At 42.0% G+C, this 19,220-nt stretch overlaps 1 protein-coding gene across 4 annotated transcripts in view; it reads left to right on the forward strand.

The window, feature by feature from the left end:
• Nucleotides 1-2,382: 2,382 nt before the first annotated feature.
• Nucleotides 2,383-19,220, forward strand: part of CHRDL1 (chordin like 1) — a 38,586-nt gene continuing 21,748 nt past the window's right edge. For 3 of the 4 annotated variants that reach the window (XM_066559395.1, XM_066559396.1, XM_066559397.1), the window contains exons 1-4: nt 2,383-2,648; nt 5,428-5,573; nt 7,247-7,359; nt 11,269-11,362. In XM_066559395.1, the coding sequence (XP_066415492.1) occupies nt 5,468-5,573; nt 7,247-7,359; nt 11,269-11,362 (313 nt within the window). In that variant the 5' untranslated portion in view covers nt 2,383-2,648; nt 5,428-5,467. The remainder of the gene's footprint in view (nt 2,649-5,427; nt 5,574-7,246; nt 7,360-11,268; nt 11,363-19,220) is intronic. The other variant, XM_066559398.1, reaches the window with a different exon arrangement.

Genomic DNA, 19,220 nt, shown 5'->3' on the forward strand with positions numbered 1-19,220 from the left:
CAGGAAACAGATGCAGCCATTGTATGTGACCAAGAGAGATGCCAGACTGCATCTTCAGTCAAAAGTCCTCAGGGACGTCCCAGCAACTGATGAAGAGCTTGAGCAGCAGGACCAGGACTGGGAGTCAGACTAGAGCAGCCTGCCCTTGGAAGTCTGGGTTTCCACCAAGTTGCCGGATCAGTGAGTCCCAAAACCTCACTTGAGAGAAAGGTTCTTTCAGCCAGTTCTCTACAACCTAAATCTGCCAGAATGGATAAAGAACTCCAATTCAAATATCTTTATGTTCAGCAAAGGTCTTGCACCTGAATTAGTATCTCCAGAGACCATCAGACAGCAGCGTTTTCTGAAACAGTCTTACAGAATGCAATAGAAAGTGCTGGCATCTATAGCAACTTTCCCAAAGCACTCTTCAGGCCAAATAAGGAATTTATTTTCAAAGAATCCCTCTGCAAAAGAATTCAGGTCACACAGTCTATAGAAAATATTTTGCTTCTCATTACTACTACACTGACTAGGCATAAAGAGTACTGCAACAATTACTGTTGTCTTTATACACACTTGACTTTGTATCAGCACAGAGAAGAAAATACATGGAGAAAAAATACACAGAAAACACTGACAGAGTTGGGTGGATTGTTCTGGAGGATGTCTCTGCAGTAAAACTGAGCTCTGCCTAGGCCCAAAGCTGCATTTACTAAAGTCATGTAGCTGCTATCAACCCAAACTATTAAACCTGTCTACAATGACCTGTGGATTTCTATTCACCAAGATTTGCAATAGGGTCAGTTCAGTCACACAGCTGAGTGTCTGTGTTATTCAGAGGCAATTTATCTCACAGGCTGAGCCTGTACAGTCTAACCCAGCACAACACCTAAAGGAGAAACATTCCTACAGCCCCACAATTTAGAAGCACACACACATGTGCTTAATTCTGCTCCATGAGCATGGATACCCCTGTGTGGGACTGGAGCTTGCACACAGCAGGTTCTCTGATTTCATGTGCAAGTTACAATCATACTTCTGATTCAGAGTTACCATTTCTTTCTCTGTTTGCCCATCCCTGTTTCATATAGTGGCTGTCCCTAAACTATCAGTCTGCAGCCATAGGCATCACATTGGGAACTAAGAGCTTTAAGCAGTGGTTTTTCCTCAGGAACATGGATTACTGTCTGTGCACAGCAAGACAGAGTGACAGAGTGACACAGAAGTAGGCATGGAGCAATGTTTTCAAAATGCTTAGCTCCAGAACTTTCTCTTTTCATTATTTAATATTAGTAGTGATAGAGTTGCATTTGACTGACACACAGCCTTGGTTACTCATAAAGTCACACTACAAAAGCTTTAGCAAGTAATCTATCTTTCCTCATGCTAGTATAAGGTTTTACCATACAGTGTACCTTCAGTGTTTTGTCCAGCTAAGGTACAATGGAAGAAACGAAAGTTCTGCTCAATTTTCAGCCTTCTGAAAATATCTACTAAGCCTGAGAGGTGTACAACCTCCCAGCAGTGCTTCCCAAACACCCTGGTCCCAAACTAGGGGAAATAGGTTGTAATTTGTTTCTCCACATGATGTCTTTTCATACCTCACCCTTTTTCTCAGATCATTTGTCAAGAGTTCACTGATCTCTTCTTATTAGTTACAGGGGCTACAAGAAGACAGAAAAAGAATGTTTGACCAAGCATATAATGAGTCATGGGTTTAATTTAGTTCCACCAGAATCTCAATGTGACCTTGAAACCTTCTAACACAATAAATCAGACCAGAAGGTATCAGCAGAAGGTGTCTGGCAGTTCCCAGTGGATGCTAACTCCGTCAGGTCTGCTTCGGGGGGCACCCCGACTAGGAGAAGCCCATTAAAGAGCCGTCTCGGTGTGGAGTCCGCTCTCCACGAAAGCCACCCGCGGGGCTGTGTTCCCGCGGAGGAAAAGTGGCCACGGTCACCCAAGCCGCAGGTCGTTGGAAGGCACCGGAGCACGGCCCCACCGCCGGGCGCGGGTCCCGCGGGCCGCGGCTGCTCCGCGGGCGGGAGGGCAGCCCGAAGGGCGGGCGGGCTCCGAGCCCCGCGCCCGGTGTCGCCCCTGTCCGCGGCCCCCCATGGCGGAGCGGCTCCACCCCAGCCGTGTCAGCCACGCCGCTGTGCCGGGCGGCGGGCGCGGGGCGCGGGCGAGGAGGGGGCCGGGGCGGAGGCGGACCTGCTCACCCCGCCTCCCGCCGCCGCTCGCTGCCGGCGGGGCTGCGGGGCAGGACCCGCCGCCGAGCATCCTCCGGCCGCGGGGCCTCGCTGCGCTCCTCGCCGGGGCGGCAGGCGGTGGCAGGTGCCCCAGCCCGGGACCTTCCGGAGCGCCCACCCCGCGGCGGCCCGCAGCTCGGGCGTAGCGGATCCCTCCCTCTCCGCTCCCGTCCATCACTCGGGGGTCGAGGGCTGGCGGCGGCGGCGACAGGACCCCGTCCGTCCCTGCTTGCCCCCCCAATCGAAGGGGACACCTAAAAGCCGCGTGAGAAGATTATGGCAACGTGAGTGAGCAGCGGAGCCGCCTGGCCGGACCCCCCCGTACCCGCGGAGCGCGGAGCCGCGCGGTCGCCCCAGCCCGAGCGCTGTTCGCGGCGGTGTCCGAGCGGAGCGGAGCGGCCTCCAGCCCTGCCCCAGGTTTGTGAGCTTTGCTGTCCGAGACGAGGCCCCGGGAAGGCGCGGTCCCGCTGCCGGAGCTACTCCCGAGGCCGCGGCACGGACTCGACGCCTTCCGGGCGTTCCGTCTGTGCCGTTCCGCCGGTCCATGTCCCGTCGCCCCCTCGGGGCAGCGGCGGCACCTGGCCCGGCCCCGGGCAGGGGCAGCCCCGAGCCGAGCTCCCCTCCCGGCCCCGGGCGGGGCGGCGGGCGCTCCCCGGGCCGGCTCCCCCGGGGGAGGCTGCTCTGTCCGAGCAGCGAGAGCCGGAGCCCGCAGGGGAGCCGCCCGCCCACGGCCACCTCCCGACGGCAGCGGGCGGACGCGCCGCAGGGCTAAAGGCTCGGGAAGAGCGGAGGGACAGGATTCGCGCTGCGGGTGATGGAGGGGAGCGCGGCCGTCGGGGCTGAGCTGTCCCCGCCGCTGCACCGCCGCAGCCCCTGCCAGCTGGCCCCGGCACTGCCATTTTTGGATTTTGCGGGTTTTTTTCACTAATTGTAAAACGTGGCGAGGCCGGACACCGCCTCTTGTAGTTACCAAGCCGGGCTTTTTGTAGGGCGAGGCGTTAAACAGAGCCCCTTCTGCTTTATTTCACTAAGTAATTAAAGTCATCCACACTAAGTAAGGTGTGGATGACTTTGTTTCTACAATGTAGAAAATACACCAATAATTAACAGGTTAATACTAACTGAGATTTTTTAAATCCAGGAATATTTTTAGGACATTGCCCTTTGGGGAAATAAAGGGAGTGTCCTAATAGTGAAAAGTATGTGTTTATATTTGGAGTAACAACAATACAGAAATTAAAGAGAATTAAGAACAACATCAAAAGTCTCCATCCCATTTCTGTTATTAACTCCTCCATCTCACATTACTGTACAGCATTTCTAAAAATAAGCAGTCCAAGTTTTGTAATGTTCTTCCTTTTTCAAGACCTGACATTTAAAATGGGTGGATTTCTGAGCTTTTCTATTCCAACTAACCAACCTAGCTAACAGATAAGGCGCTGCACAAAGGATAATTGTGTGCCATTTATAATTATTGTTTGCTTAAGCAATCCCTAAGAAGGCTGAAATATTTAAACATTCACATTTCTGCTAGTCCCAGTGATGTGCTACTGTTGTTCTGAATGCATGCATGATGTCCTGGGACTAAATTATGAGGTTTTAATGTTAAACAGGTTTTTAAAAGGATGTTTGGCTTCAGAAATGTCCTATGTGATTTGAATACTGGAAAGGGAAAAATTACTTAAACTCTTCTTCTGAAATTGAAACATTATTCTCAACTTGCAAAATAAATGGAAAGTTATGTTTTGTTACTGAATAGGGACTTGCTTTAAAGAAGGAGTTTCTTTAAACATTTTCAGAGGCAATTTGCATTGTTTTGAATGAGCTTACTGAGTACAGAGTAGTGGCACAGGTTTAGTTAGTTAAGGAAGATGTCCATTGTGGTTGTGGTTTGGGAATACAGAGAATTCCTGAACAGTGAAGGTAATGAAGCTGCTGATAAAATCAGATTACATACCCTTTGTTACAGTATCCTAGGTCTCAACAGTCTTAACAGGAAGATCTTCATTTTAATGGCTTCTTAACTTACTGTCTAGTTTCTTTAAGTTATCCACCACTTTACTTATGCCTATATAAATTATTATTTTTGCTTTGATATCTGTAAGTTTGAACATATTTATATATAGTTCTGTTATTTACATGAAATCTGAAGAGGCCATATTAGTTTACAAAACAGTAAATAGTTTTTTTCATTTTTCCATTAGTGACTCTTTTTGGGGTTTTTAAGCTTCTGTAAAACTAATAGTGAACCCATATCAAGGCTTTTAAAATCACACCCAAATCTTTTCAACATTGTAAGTTATGGACAAGTGCACTCTTGGAAGATAACATTTTTGCAATGAATGCTTAAAAGCATTGGAGCAGCAAAATAGTAGAATCTTAAGTTGGCTGTATTTTAAAAAAAAACTTTAGTTAATTATTTCTGTAAAATAATTCACTTGTTAAACCCCAGAAAAAGATAAACAGAATGGCCCATGCAGCAAGTACAATACCAGCTCTGCACCACACAGAGAAGAATAAATTAAGCTTTGCCCCACATGCAGGATTTTGACATTAAAGATCTACAGGAATGAAGATGCCAAGTCATTCCCCCACTCTGCTCTCAGCTATCAAGGCAGCAGAAGGGTTAACTCTAGAAAAATTAATTCTACACAGTACCAGAACAATAGTGGTGGGGAGAGGGGCGAAGGGGAGAGCTGAATAGTGCTGGAAGCCTATTAGATGTGGTCAGGAGAACTCCCACTGCTGCAGCAGGGCCAGTGGCTCACCCTGAACAGGGATTTCCACAGGATCTCTACTCCAGGGACACCAAGGCTGACTTTAGCATGAAGCAAACATGTTGCAATTGACACCAAAGATACTTCTGAAAGTGATGCTCTGCAAGAACATAGCCCAAACTAGTTTCCTGGGAAAGAGAACTTTTGGGAATTTAGATTGCTTCCTTGACAGATTGCTTTGAAACAAAATAAGGACACTTTTAGAAGGAATATCCAGTTTTCAGCTTTCGTGAATAGGAATGTGTCCCTTTCTCCAAAAATTAAATTATCTGAAGACAAAGCTGTTTCCATGAAAGGAAGATGCATGATACAGATATTTTTTTTTTGTTCTGGTAGTTTAAGAATTCTGTGTGCTGGATGAAATAATTGAGTATCTTACTGGATTTTACTTTAATTAATTTAGTATTTTTTCCCAACAGCTCAACATTCTCTTCTTGGAGGCTCTTTCTTTTCCTGTTGATGATAAAGATGGAAAGAAAGTGGATATTGGAGGATTTTCATTTTATCTTTTTTGGTGTGCTCTGTCTCCTTTTCATAGATGGAAGTAAACTAGAACAAGTAAAACGTAAGTAGACTTCCAGCAAAGCTGTCACATTCACCTAAATTGGGCATTTTCCTTCTATTTTCAGATGTGGTTCAGAAAAGAATGTCCTAAACCTTCTAACATTCTTCCTCCTTCTAATCCTGTATTTAGTGGAATCAGGCCACAGCCACACTTGGGGTACATTTTCCTAAAGCTGTACAGGTTATAGTGCATCATAAAGAACATAACACATCACTTGGAGAATCTGTTTTATTTCAAATATCCTGAGTCAAGAGTGTGCTTAATTCTATTTAGTAACCTCTGTAAACATCTGACAGATTATCTGGATCTGTCCCATGTGTAAGACTATTGTGCTAAACTTTTCAGCTAGTGTAAAGCTTGTCCAAGACTGTTCTGTCGTGTTGTAAAAACACCCTCATATGAACTGGATTAGATTCTCAACATCCTTTGAGAAAAGAATTGAAAAGATTACAAACAAAATAAAGGGAGCATTTCTGTAAAGCCTGTCATCTGTGGGAGATGTTAACATATTTCAGAAATCGTGGCAAGGAGGAATAGCTACCCAAATAAACCTAGGAGTTATTGACTGCTTCAGCCTTGTTAGTAGGTCTCTGGAATGCACTCCCTACCTGCACAGGTGGGATTTTGGCCTCCTTCTTAAAAAAGACATTATTTGCTCTTAAAAATTTTTAGCCCCAGTATCAGCAGGTTCTGCTTCCAAGGAAGATGCAGGGAAACAAAAGAGAGTGAGTTCCAGAAAGGCCCTCTGCCCCACTGAACTCACTCACAGAAAAACCATGTGCAGGAACCTTGTTCAAAGAAGGAACAGTGAGAAATTGCCAAACTCCAGCTGTCTGCTTTTTCACATCCTGTGTTCCATTTGTCATGCTCCTGTGTGAAGGGAAAGCAGATCAGAGCTTCTACTGACAGTCCCTAGCTCTGGCTACTTTCTTCGAGCCCAGTGAATGTGAAGACTGTCCCTGGCTTGGATTAGCACATGGAAGATGGGTATTTTGTTAAGATATCCTGAAGTATCATCTATACTGTGGGTAATGAATTAAACTGAACTTGGATATCATTAAGATAAACAAAAAGGAATTCCCTCATGGAAACACATGAGAAACACCCTTTTATTGTAGAGATTTGGGGTTTCAATGTGAAACCATAGTGTGACAGGAAGGGACAGGACAATAATGTCAAACTTGTATGTGGATTTCTGCAAGTCTGTAACTGCAAGATCAGAAGTGCTTAGTGAACAAAAGATCTTAGAATATTTTAAAAGCTGATGCATAAATTATTTCAACATCTCTCTGTGGTACAACCTGGGATTTTCTTGAGTTGGACCAATTGCTTTGGTTTTGCAGTGAAGAGGTTTTGTTTCCTATAAGCCTGTTTGAGTGATCAGGCACTTAAATTTTCTTACATAAACAGGTGAAAAGATGAACTCACCTGTATGAAAGCCATTTAATCATCATTTCAGGAGCTGCAATTTTGGAAAAAGGGGAGGCCATGTAATTTATTTTGGGTTGGAAGTTAAGAAAAAACAGCATGTGGAATTAAGGGTCTTTCTGTTGTGTAATTCTCCAGGAAAAGAAAAAATAGTTTACAGAAAATTCTGCACATCTAAATATACTTCATAAACATGGAATGGAAATTTTCATTCATAGCTTTTTCAATTCTTTACTGTTTTACAGATTCAGATACATACTGTGTGTTTCAAGATAAGAAATACCATGTAGGAGAAAGATGGCATCCTTATCTAGAACCGTATGGCCTTGTTTACTGCGTTAATTGTCTTTGCTCAGAGGTAGGACTGCTGAGTTATTGATCCTACAACTCCTGCTTGCTTCATTGACTAGAATCCTGTCTCATGTAGCTACAATTTGACAAAGCCCAAACCTGTTTTCACTAGTGGGTCCTGGTCAGGCTGCAGGAAATAGAGGCAGGTGATCCTAGAGAAAGGAAAATATTAACAGAGAAGGCCAATACTGGCAAAAAATTCTTGCATAGCGTAGACAAAACAACTCCTTAATTAGCCAGAAGCTTTGTGGATGCTGGGCTTTACATCTCAACTGATCAGGCCCCACTACCTAAGTAAAATCCTTGCAGTTCCACCAACATGGATGAGTATGCTGAACCTGAATTTGGTACTTTGATCTGTGTACACTGCAAACATCTTCAGTCAAAGCATCTGCTGCCCTAAAGTGCTGAAGGAACAGGCTTAGATGTCACTGTTAGTAAAAGTCAGTCAAAGAAGAATGAGATGTTGAAACATGAGAAAAGGTTGTGGGGAGCAGAGAGAATTGGATAGAACATGAAAGGGCTCCCATCAGTTGATGGCTGATGCAAAAACACAGCAGTCAGAGATCCCCGTAGTATGTCAGATACAGCTGGGAGGAGGCACAGAAATGAGGGCAGTTTATGTCCCTTAGAGTACTTTAAAATAAACAATAAGGGATCTTAATCACTAACACATGAGACACTCCAGATGCTGAGTTCTGTCTGCTATATTTAATGAAGAATAAAGTATTCCTTGCTATTTTCCTCCCTGCAAGTGTAAAATATTGGGCCCCTGTGCAGCATTTGCTCTGAGGGAATCTGCTACTACAATTCAGTACAGAGATGCACAAACAGTAGTTCCACAAGTTTAGCTGCAGAATGCAGCTGTGAGAGAAAAAACAATGTAGTAGGAAGGAAAGGAAAAGTCTTTGTTTAGAGCAAAAAGGAGTTTCCACTCAACTTTTGCTGATGTATATGCCAAGTTGAAAACTCCCTCAGAGTTTGTGTGGAGTAAAACACTCATTAAAATACTGGAAGAATGTGTCTTGGGTGGGGAAAAAATTAACTGGAAATCCTAGAGATCTGGATACAAATAAATGCTCAATGGTTTTTAGAGAGATGTTGGACAGTTTGGAAGGATGGGAAAGTGCCTGGTCAGCTCCTCTAGACAGCAACATTGCTGGGACCCAGACACACCCACACACTATGAGCCTCCAATAAACAGAGTCTGTTTTATTTTTTCACTTGGGTGTGGAAGACAAAGTGATAGTTCAGGGCAGCAGGTTTAGTAAAGAAGGAAACTGCTTATGGTACCTTCCAGTACATGCAGCTCAGAAGTGGATTGGACTTTACTCCCTTGTTTGCTATGTTTTACCTTTGGTGTGCCACGAGGGTGCAAAATGTAACCTGGGATAATTTCAACAGTGAGGATGCTGAGGGATCTCTTGGATGTGGCTCTTGTTGTCTAGAAGGAAGATGATTGCAAATAACAACTGTAGCATCCACTCATTTGAGTTTTGTCCTGGCCAAAATCATGCCCTCAGAGCACTGATCTACCATAAAAGCTCCTGAAGCTTCATCAGTTTCATGAAGTTTCCTTCAGGAAACCCTCAATAATTTATAATTTTAGCAAAATAAAGGCATTAGAAAACATATCATGAGCACAAGCACAGACCATAAACCTGACATATGACAGTGTAAAAGATGAAAGTTAAGTGTGCCACAGACAGCAAGTCAGAGAGATCTAAGTCAGAGATGTGATTGCCTGGCAGGATCTGTAGAGAGTCTGATGCAGCAACCAATTCCCTCACACTGCAGAGAAAAGCAAAAAAATCCCCGGGGGTCTTTATGTCCAGTGTATCAAAATGTCTTTGCTGGCCACAGACACTGTGATTCACGTGATGTCTGCACAGAACAAGTCACATCAGCCAGGCAGCAGACAGAGATCTCTGCTCTGTCTCTAAACAGTCAGTCTGTCTGTCCAGTCCCCCAGCACACACACTTCTGATGTTTAAGAAAAAGGCAAGGCAAATTAACTAAACAGAGGCCAAGTTATACAGCCTGGCACTTAAAAAAAAAAAAAAAAAAAAGCTTTCCTGTTTTTGTGTGTGTATAGTATTGTATTTTTACAAGTTATAATTTACATACTTAAGCCAGAATAAAACTAAACATAATTCAGTGTTCTCACCCTGTTCCCCCTTCCTTTTACAACCCCTCCTCCCGCCCCCCAGTTCATAGTGGAGCCTGTTGACTGTTACTGTCAAGTAAAATAGAGCACTCACAATTTGTCAGATCATTATTTTACTCCCTAAAACAGTTTTTTAAAGCAATTTTTTGCTTGTGTTACAGTCATATCTGCAGATCTCAGGCTGAATGCCTGCTCTCCACCCTCAGCACTGCTAGCCCAGCTTTGGGAGAGAGATCATCAACACTCTCTGGTACTTGATGAAGAAATGTGACCTTGGCCCTGGCTTAGAGAGACTGACCAGCACTTGGGTCCTGCTCTGGTGCTGGGGCTGTTCTCCCAGCTGGCACTGTGAATGCAGGTGTAAGATCAGTCTCACTAAGCACAGGATCAGGTAAAATAGCTCTGTCCTGAGGCACACAGTGGAGTCTGGCTGGCAGTGTGGAGCAGCAAAGTTGGCCTGCAGAATTTTATCACAGCTGACCATGCACAGAAAGTAAAGATTCACCTCCGGAGATTCCACAGGACTTAAAATGAAAAAGAGTGAGGTCACAGAACAGGACAAGTCAGCAATATGGAGACAGGTCAGCAGGCAGTGCCAGCCTCTCTTCCACAGTAGTGCTTCACAGGCTCCCACATCTGCTGGGCAAGCAGCTGTGCAGACCAGGGATAGCCCCTATCTGTGAAGATCCTACAGTCTAAAATTTGATCCTTTTCTACAAAATCAGTATATTTCATTTCAGTTCTTATTGAAAACAGATGGTGATAATCATGTTTAGTGTCTCTTTCCAAAGCAGATGCACAACTGTAGTTTGTGGCTAGCAATGATCTAACAGTAGGATTCCATCCTGTGGTCTGCAGATATTTGTCAATGAATTATTTTGAAAGGGATGAATAGAAAAGCCTGTACCTCTGCTGTCTAGGGAACTCTGCACATCCACTGAAAACATTTCAGTGCTCCAGAAGGCATATGAAAATAAAGTAGGTTTAGTCCTGACACCACCTAAAATTACAGTCATAACTTAGTATCAATGTTCATGCTGAAAGATCTTTCTTGTTATAAATATGAGCAACTCAGAGTTAAATTAAGAGGATGAATTATAGATGGGAAATGGGAATTTGAAATGGATAGTCTTTTCTGGTTACAGACACTGGAGAATGAAAATTCCCTGTGTTTTAATTATAAATCAAACTTAGATGTGGTCAAATAGAATATTATGTTAATGACATGAATAATGAACCCTATTCCCAAGACTTAACTCATGTTTCTTAGAAAAATGGCTACTTACCATCTGGGTTTTTTTGTCTACTGGGAAAGCAATAAAAGGAAAACAAAAGACTCTCCACAGTTTTCAGGAGCAATTACAGATGCTATTGTCTCTTGTGGTCTTGAACTAACCCTCAGTAGGGGATATCTCAGAGATCTACCATTTATCCATGTCTTGGTTTTGGAAATGCAATTCCTAAGCATAATCTGCTCAAAAGAAAAAAGACAAATGGAAAGAAAAAGAGAAATGGAGATCGTTGCTATCCATTTTTAGACACTTCATCTGATTTTAAGGCTTTTTAGGATTTCTGACCTCCAGCATAAATTCAAAGGCAGTGGAAGTATCTGGGCATACCTCAGTGTGAGTGAAACCAGAATGTTGTAAAAAGGCTTTAAAAAAAAAGTTTGGATGTAGAATAGAGAACACAGAAATTTGTAAGACAGTGCATTTCATTAAAATACTATGTACTATGTTCCATCTGCAGAATGGAAATGTTTTGTGCAGCAGAATAAGATGCCCAAGTCTACACTGTGCTTCCCCTGTGCATGTACCACAGCTGTGCTGCCCACGATGCCCAGGTAATTCCTATTAGTCACAAATAGTCCTTTCTGAAATAGTTATTTAATGTGCTGAGTAACAACAAAATTAAATATTTGTGCTGGAAAACTTCTATGAAGTAAACATCTTCCTGTATCCATTCAGGTCATGAGAGGCTTGTCCTACAGTAAGTTACAGTATTTCCCGTGGTGTTTTCTGTTTAGGAAATGAGAAGTATAGATTTGTGAAGGGATCAGGTAAGCTACCAAGTCCAATCCCCTACAATCTAGGCAGCAGGAAGGAGCAGTCCTTTCATTGACTGTCCATTCCAGACTCCTTATCTCTAAACTCTGTCACAATAAAACACCATCCCACAATTCCTAGGTTTCTGGTTTTGGTGCTTTTCATAATAGCAGATCAAAATATATGGTTATTTGCAATGGCTGTCTGTTAACAAGCAATTCAAAATTGCTTTGGCAAGTGTGCATTTGTATAGTGTCACTGTACAACCAGTCTGGTAACGTTTACCTTTTACATCTCAGGTCCAGGCATAGCTTCATAATTAGTAGAGACTGTTGTAAATCATAGAAGCAGTGCTGTGGAAGTTTATGACTATATAAATCCAATTGGATACTGTATAGTAAATTCTCCAGACTGTACATTTATTATATGCTCATTATTAAGAGCCACTGTATGAAAGAGACTAAGCAGGATCTTTCACGAGCCTGTTCCAGCATTCCCGACATGGCCTAATGGCTGGGAGATTGACTGGGGCTTTTCCCTAAATGCCTGTCTTAGTGGCACCCCACATTTCCACTTATAAAAGAGTATTCATGCAGCATCATAGAAAGGGGTTTTATTTGGCTTTCTCCAGAGAGTTTAATTGTCTGAGGAAAGCAGCTGTTCCCTGAGCACAGCCTGTCAGCAGGAGGCAGTAAGTGCACAAAGCCAGAGGGACATGAGTGCACAAGAAGGTTCCTGTTCAGGTGGGATTGATGTGTTCACTGCACTTACTGGATAATAAATGGTATCCACACACCATACAATGGTATCCACACATCAGTTTTGGGTTGGACTCATCTGCCCTGACAATTGTTTACTCTCTCTATCAGATAATGTGTAACAATATCTGATCTAGGTATCTAGAATCCTTTTTTTAACCAATGACAAGGAAGAACCATTTTGAGCTTATAACTCATCTGATGCCGTGATGCTGCTTTTGTTTTAATTTTGCTTTTAGGATGAGATTGAGCCCATTCAACTTTAAATACAACTCTTTGGAGTTGGAACATCCAGTGGAATTTTCTTAAAACATCCATTGGAGTTTTCTCTATAATGGTCTACTATGTAAGAAAGAAAATTTCTAAGGCAAAATGCTTTCTTTGGCAAACTAGAACTTAGTAAAATAGTAAGGTGCTGGGAACACAAATCCCTCTTTTGTTTCCAGATCAAAAGAAGGACTGGTGTGCTGGTGTGCCCAAAATCTGGTCTGTTTTTCCAGCTAATCTAAGCTTCAGTTGGGAAGACAATAATCTAGATACCCTTTACAGCTGTTGGAAACATGAGGGTGATTCATCCTGTCACCCAGAAGGAGAAGACTTTTTTCCCTGGAGACTCCTGTCACTCTCCACTGATTATTGAGGGAACACAGGAAAACTGGATGCTTATTTTTTGACAGTTAAAGTTAAATCACAGAAATCCTACTCAATACTTGGCATTTGCAATCAGGAACTTTTTCTACTATTTTTTAGTATCTCTGTATTGTATTTACTATAGAAACATAAATGCTTCTAGATTGATTGGTTTTGCTTCAAGTGCTCCTTGGCAATGAACTGTTTTGGCTTTTTTCTGTTCATGAGCTTGTAAATGTCATGATACTTATGAAGATTTTAAAACATTCTACAATGATCTAGTAAGGAAGAGTAAGGCCCCATGTAAACTCTCATATCCATTTTATCAAGTTAAATTCTTCCTATTCATAGTCTTCAGCCGGAATTTTGTACTCCTTGTTAAAATGATAAGTATGGAAAATTATCAGAATGTGCCTTTCTTGAATTGTGATCTATTATCTTCTCTTAGCTGTTCATAAAATCTATTTTTAATCAATCTGCTACAAATGATGGGCTGTTACATTGCTAGCTGTGCACTGTATCATTAAAAATGTGAATCCCACTAAGGTCTGTTTTTCCCCTGATTTCCCCTGTAACAATGTTAGGTAAAAGAGAACCAGGAGTCTCCTGTGATTTCAGGGGTGATTTACATTCTGCTTTCTGAAGTGGTTATGTGTATAATATTTGGTGCTCTGTCTTCAGTGGTAATTGTTCATGCCTGATCTGAATAGGTATCTCAAGCATTCTTGCAGATCTTGTGCCACCTTTCCATTCCTATGTGTCCAGCATACAATGTCTTTTGTGCAACATCCCATGATACGCAGGAAATTCACTTCTCTGGTTTTCCTGGTTATTTTTTAATGAAATGTGTGAGAACTCTGGCCATTGGCCATCCATGTGAGTTTCTCTCATAAATGCTCGTTATATTCTGTCACATATGTTTCCCCTCCATTTCTCAAGCTGCATTACAGAAATGAGTAATGCTAGTCAGAGTGACCTGGGGCTCTTCTCTTGCCTCTCTGCAGGCCTTGTAGAGTGTAACTGCACAAATCACTGTCTCCTTATTTAATGAAGCAGAGGTAATGCCAGGAGGCAGCATCTTTCATTGGACATTGAACTTCTTAGCTACCTAAGTGAAGGAGCTGTTGAAAGGAATCCTTTGACAAAAGTTGGCACTGCTCTCCCCCTGGAATTAATGTCTTCTGCATCCATAGTGACACTGGTCTCACTGACACAAAGATGCAGTGTTTGTATCCTGTCTCCCTGGCACCAGACATCATGAGTCTTAAGTAGTTTTCAGACATATGTTATGAAGGATCTTCTGCTTCCATCAGTGGTTCACCAGCTTCTACCACAGAGTCCCTGCTAACCTTTCCTTTTTTAAAATGTATTCTTTCTAGCATTGGCAAAATCCACACCTTATTTCATATACAGATCTAGATATTCCTTCCTTTTGCAGCTCTGAAAAGTATTTTACCATCTGAACTGTATTCTTCTTATCATCACACACATGTAACCAAAAACCTAGGGTCACAGGAATTGAGGCTCTTTTTACACAATAGTGAGACTCAAAGGACATCACATGCTTCTGAGCTTGATCTCCTTCCTTCCACCTCAGGATGCTCCAGACATCATCAGAGGAGAGGGGATTTGTAGTCAGGGAGAGAATTCACCATCATTCTCAGATCCGGATCAGCTCATGACCTAAAGTGGACTTCAGAACTTCTGCCTCCTGCCATGAAAATAAACTTCCTGTCCAAGTTCTTTGAGCATTTAGCTGTGGCTGTCTTTTATGGCACTTCTATGGACAGTGCCTTCAAAGCTGGAACATTTATTGTGGATTGTATAATTTCTACATTCAACCATTATAAATCAAAGTATTTAGAGTCTAGCTGAAAGATCAAGTATGTAAACCTAAGAAAACCTTACATCAGAAGCAAAAATTCACAATTGCAGGATTCAGAAAAGGTTTCTACATTCCACTTGCTGGTTTGATTTCTCAGCAGATAAGGCTGCATGCTGATGTATGAATCAGCCCATCTGGCTCCAGTGTTTTCTAAGCTTGCTGCCCTGACTAAACACACTGCCTTCCAAGAACATTCTTATTGCTAACATGTTTAAGTTTAAGCTTCTTTGGTACTATGGTTTTTCTTTATCAAATTCAAACCACTTTTCTGATGTACTTTTGTTCCTCTTTAGATACAGAAATGCCAGGTGTCACCTATATATATAGCAGGTCTAAAAATGTACCAGATGAGGTATCTCACAACAGTGGGCTGAGAACATCACCTAAAAATGAGTGAGGCTCTGTCTGCATGGTAGACAGCAGCATGGCCCAGTAATACCTGAATTTTTGAACTAGTTATTTTAGATCCTGGGACAGTGCAGAACTCACTGCACTGCAAAACTTGCTGAAGAAGCAGGAAAAATGTGCCTGCCATGAGCTCAGTGCTACCTTCAGCAGTGCCTGAGCTGGTCCAGGTGACAGCCTACGCTCTGCAGTGTAGACAAAGACTCAGCATTGCATGGTGCAGGGCATGTTGACCTGACAGACATTTTGTCAGTAAATACAGAACGTGTGTGTAGTGCAGCACATCTTGCACTGAATTACAACCAAAATCTTCAACCCTTCCTGTTGGAATGCTCTGGTAGAGTGATTTTTCCATTGCAGAATGCACATACATTAAACCATTTGGTGAAGAAGCTTTGGGTTCTACCCACCTCACACACCAGAGCCCTGAGGCTCTCAGTTCTAATCTTCTTACCCTTCCATTCATGAACATTTTTGGGATGGAGGAAGGGATACTGATCTTCCATCCTCTATGCAACTCTGCTTGCTACCAACCTACCCTTCTCATATCAGCAAGAGAGAGTCCTAACAAGGGGTAGTTGTCAGATAGTTAAAATTAACTTTTATTTGGAAGTAAATTTGTTTTAGAAATATAATGCTATAGGCATTCTGGGGATATGTCTTTTTCTTATTGATATGTGCTTAGATAATTTTATTTGGTTTGTGATTTGCCTTTGTCACTACCTTCACAAGGAATGTTTGCTATCACAGCCAGATTGAGGTTATTGCTCGTTTCCATTCTGCTTTTTTGACCATAAATTTTTTTTAAAATCTATCTTTATATCAGCATCCAAAATGTATGTGAAAAAATACGTATCTTCCCACATGGATGACAGAACTTCAATTCTTTGGACTGACATGATAGGATAGGATAAGCTGCTCAGAATTTTTCCAAGATAACTTCCAAGACCTTCAAAGAGACTTCAGAGAGGATTCAAAATGTACCAAAGCTTCATTTAATTTGTTTCCTCAATGGTAGAGAGATTGGTGGATTCATGTAATATTTTAACTTGAGAGCAGGAATTAAACTAGAGCAACCTAGAAAGTGTTTTATGAGCCCTTCAGAGTTTCTGGGCAATTGATAGGCAATTTTTTATGCAACTATAAAAGAAAACACAGGAAATTAATCTGCAGAAAATATATTAAAATGATGTGAAGAGCTTGACTTTAGCCCTAGAAAGCTAAAACACAAGCAACAGCCTTTTGAATGTTTAAACTGAAACTACATCTTTGCCTTGAATCTGGATGGAAGTTCATAGTGTCTAGATAAGGTGCTACTAGTTCCTTCAAGCAATGAATTTCATACACTTTCTACAGTCTGACCATATTAAAAACTAGCTGTGGTGATTAACTCCAAATTACCCTGGAGTTTTTAGAGCTTAACCTGGTCCTTAAAGTTATTTTAATGTAAAGCATTTTGTGGCTTAATATCGTTGACACCTGCACCTCCAAGAGGCACATATGGATTTTATTTAGAGCTGGTGTTTGCAGTTTTTGGATAGTGAACAACTTTTCCATCCACATTTATTGTCAGCCTCTGCCACTACTTGAAAGACAACATCATTGCAGAGCTTTATTTGTTTTTTAAAGGAACCTGAACACATAATTTTAATTTGTAATATTACAAATTTACAAAACAGATTTGTAATAATTTGGATTGTGATGCATGACTGAGGGAAAAGGCTAAATGCACATGGACTGAGGCTTGATCCACTTTCTACTGTAGTCAATCAACAGATTCCTATTAACTTTGTTTTTGGACTCAGTCTTCTCTGAGAACAGATGCAGTTACTGATGATGATATGGTCCTTCTCTCTAGAAATCCTAAGGAATATGGTAGAAATATGAGACAGAAGATGAAAGGGGAAACTGCCTTTTTGCTGTGCCACACAGAGTAGGTGTTTGGGCCAGGTTCCAAATCTATTTAGTTCAATGGACTTCAAATCAGACCTCGAGGTGACACATTCATGTAGAGTGGAAACAAAAGCAGAGGGAAGGAATTAGGCAAAAGAATTTTTAGTAGGAAAGAAATCCATTTGGTCTCATAGGCTGTGCTACAATTCCCCAAGGACCTCCAGCCACAAAGATTGTTTAAAATAATCCTAGCTGACCCCTAGAAGCTAACCCTGCACTGAAACAGTGTAACAGGTTTTCTCTGTCTGAGGTTCCTGTATTTTCATGATATGAGCAATCAGGACTTAGTTCTGGTGATGAAGTAGCTCTAGAATATTTGTGTTTTACTCTACTTGATGTGACAGTGGTAAAAACTTCTTTACCACTGTAAAAAAGTCTCCTTTTAGCAGTTGGTGGTTTTGACCTTGAAACAGTCGATTTGCAGTAGCAGTTTATTCCCCCATGTGCTGCTGTTCTCTGGGCTCAGTTTAGATATCCAGCCCTGAAGCTGCACTAGGGGCAAGTCTGGAGTACATAGACCTGAGTTAAAGGTGCTGACAGGTTTCCTGCCTTTCCAAGGCAAAGGGATGCAAAAGGTTTTTACAGATACTGAGGAAAGTTTGGTAGATAGGAAAATTTCTAGAAAAAATAGAGCACATTTTATCTCAGGTCACCATGAAACTTGTGTTCCACAATGAAACTTGTGTCCATGAAACTTGTTCCACCATGAAACTTGTGTCCCTCACTGCCTGTAAGACAGAGATTCCCTATCTGCTCTATTTTCTTTAGCACCTCTGCATTTGGCCCCTCTCACCAAGTAGCCCCAGCACAGCACCTCATACCCAAGTGACTAAAATATGGTCATGGAACATTTCCTGCACTGAAGGTCATTTTGGGGATGTGAACCACGGTGGCAGAACGAGGAAATCCATGTTCCCAGCTATCTGCTTCTTTGCACTGGCCTTTCTGGTACAAATGGGTCAGCAGACAAACATGAACTGGATCTCTGAGTACAAAGCAAACCTACTGTTCTTACTGTAACTTACTTTCACTGGAACTGCAGGAAAATAGGCAAGTGCTCTGTGTTATATAAAGTACTACTATTTCTGCATGAAATGCACTGCATAAACACAGAAGAATATAATTTATATGATCTTTTTTCCATATACACATAAGGATCTTTTTTTAAAGAATATTTTAAAATACAGTTTGGTTTGCACACATTGCCTCAAGGTTAGTTCAATCAACAGAGTTTTTCCAGATTTATTCAACATACCTATGATGAAAATCTCACTGTCATTCTCCTAGCAAGCTGCATAATCTCTGCAGGATGCTTCCCTCACCTCTTTTAAGTCTTAGGCTGCTATGTTTTGAATTTGTAAGGATCAGATTATAAACACATATTTATTCCTCCATTCCAAATATGTCTCATACTGAATAGCTGTTCCTTATATACAATAACCATATTCTGTTGTCTTGTGTAGAGGAGAGGGAACAGCCTAACATAGAGGATTTTTGCCTGGAGGCAGGCTTCTTTATATTTTTCTTGGAATGTTACTAGCACTTAGGTTTCTCCAGGACTGGGAAGAGCTTTGGCTGAGGAAGTCAAAGGACTCATTTCCACTTTTTCAGAGCTCTGATTCCTTAGGTGGAAGAAGGCTAATTCAGACAGTGTTAATCTGAGCAGCCCAACAACTGTTCACATCTTTACATGCTTATCTAGCTGTCAAAGTGGCTGTTCCAGCAACCAGAAGAGGCACACAGCGTTTTAAAAGCTGGAGAGAGAAGTTTCCCCCTGGTCCCCTCACAAAGTGAATTTTGAAGTCCTTTGATTTACTCTGTTTTCCTCTTGTACATCAGGGTGGCAGAGGATCCAAGCATGTTTCCACTGTCTGTGCAGTCAAAAGTAACTAGAAAAGTAAATTCATAGAATCAGAGAATGGTTTGGGTTAGAAGGAACCTTAAAGGTCTTCCAGCCCCTGCCATGGGCAGGGACACCTTCCACTAGACCAGGCTGCACAAAGCTCTGTCCAGCCTGACCTTGAA

Source organism: Molothrus aeneus, chromosome 14, assembly GCF_037042795.1.
Source record: "Molothrus aeneus isolate 106 chromosome 14, BPBGC_Maene_1.0, whole genome shotgun sequence".
Classification (NCBI taxonomy): Eukaryota; Metazoa; Chordata; class Aves; order Passeriformes; family Icteridae; genus Molothrus; species Molothrus aeneus.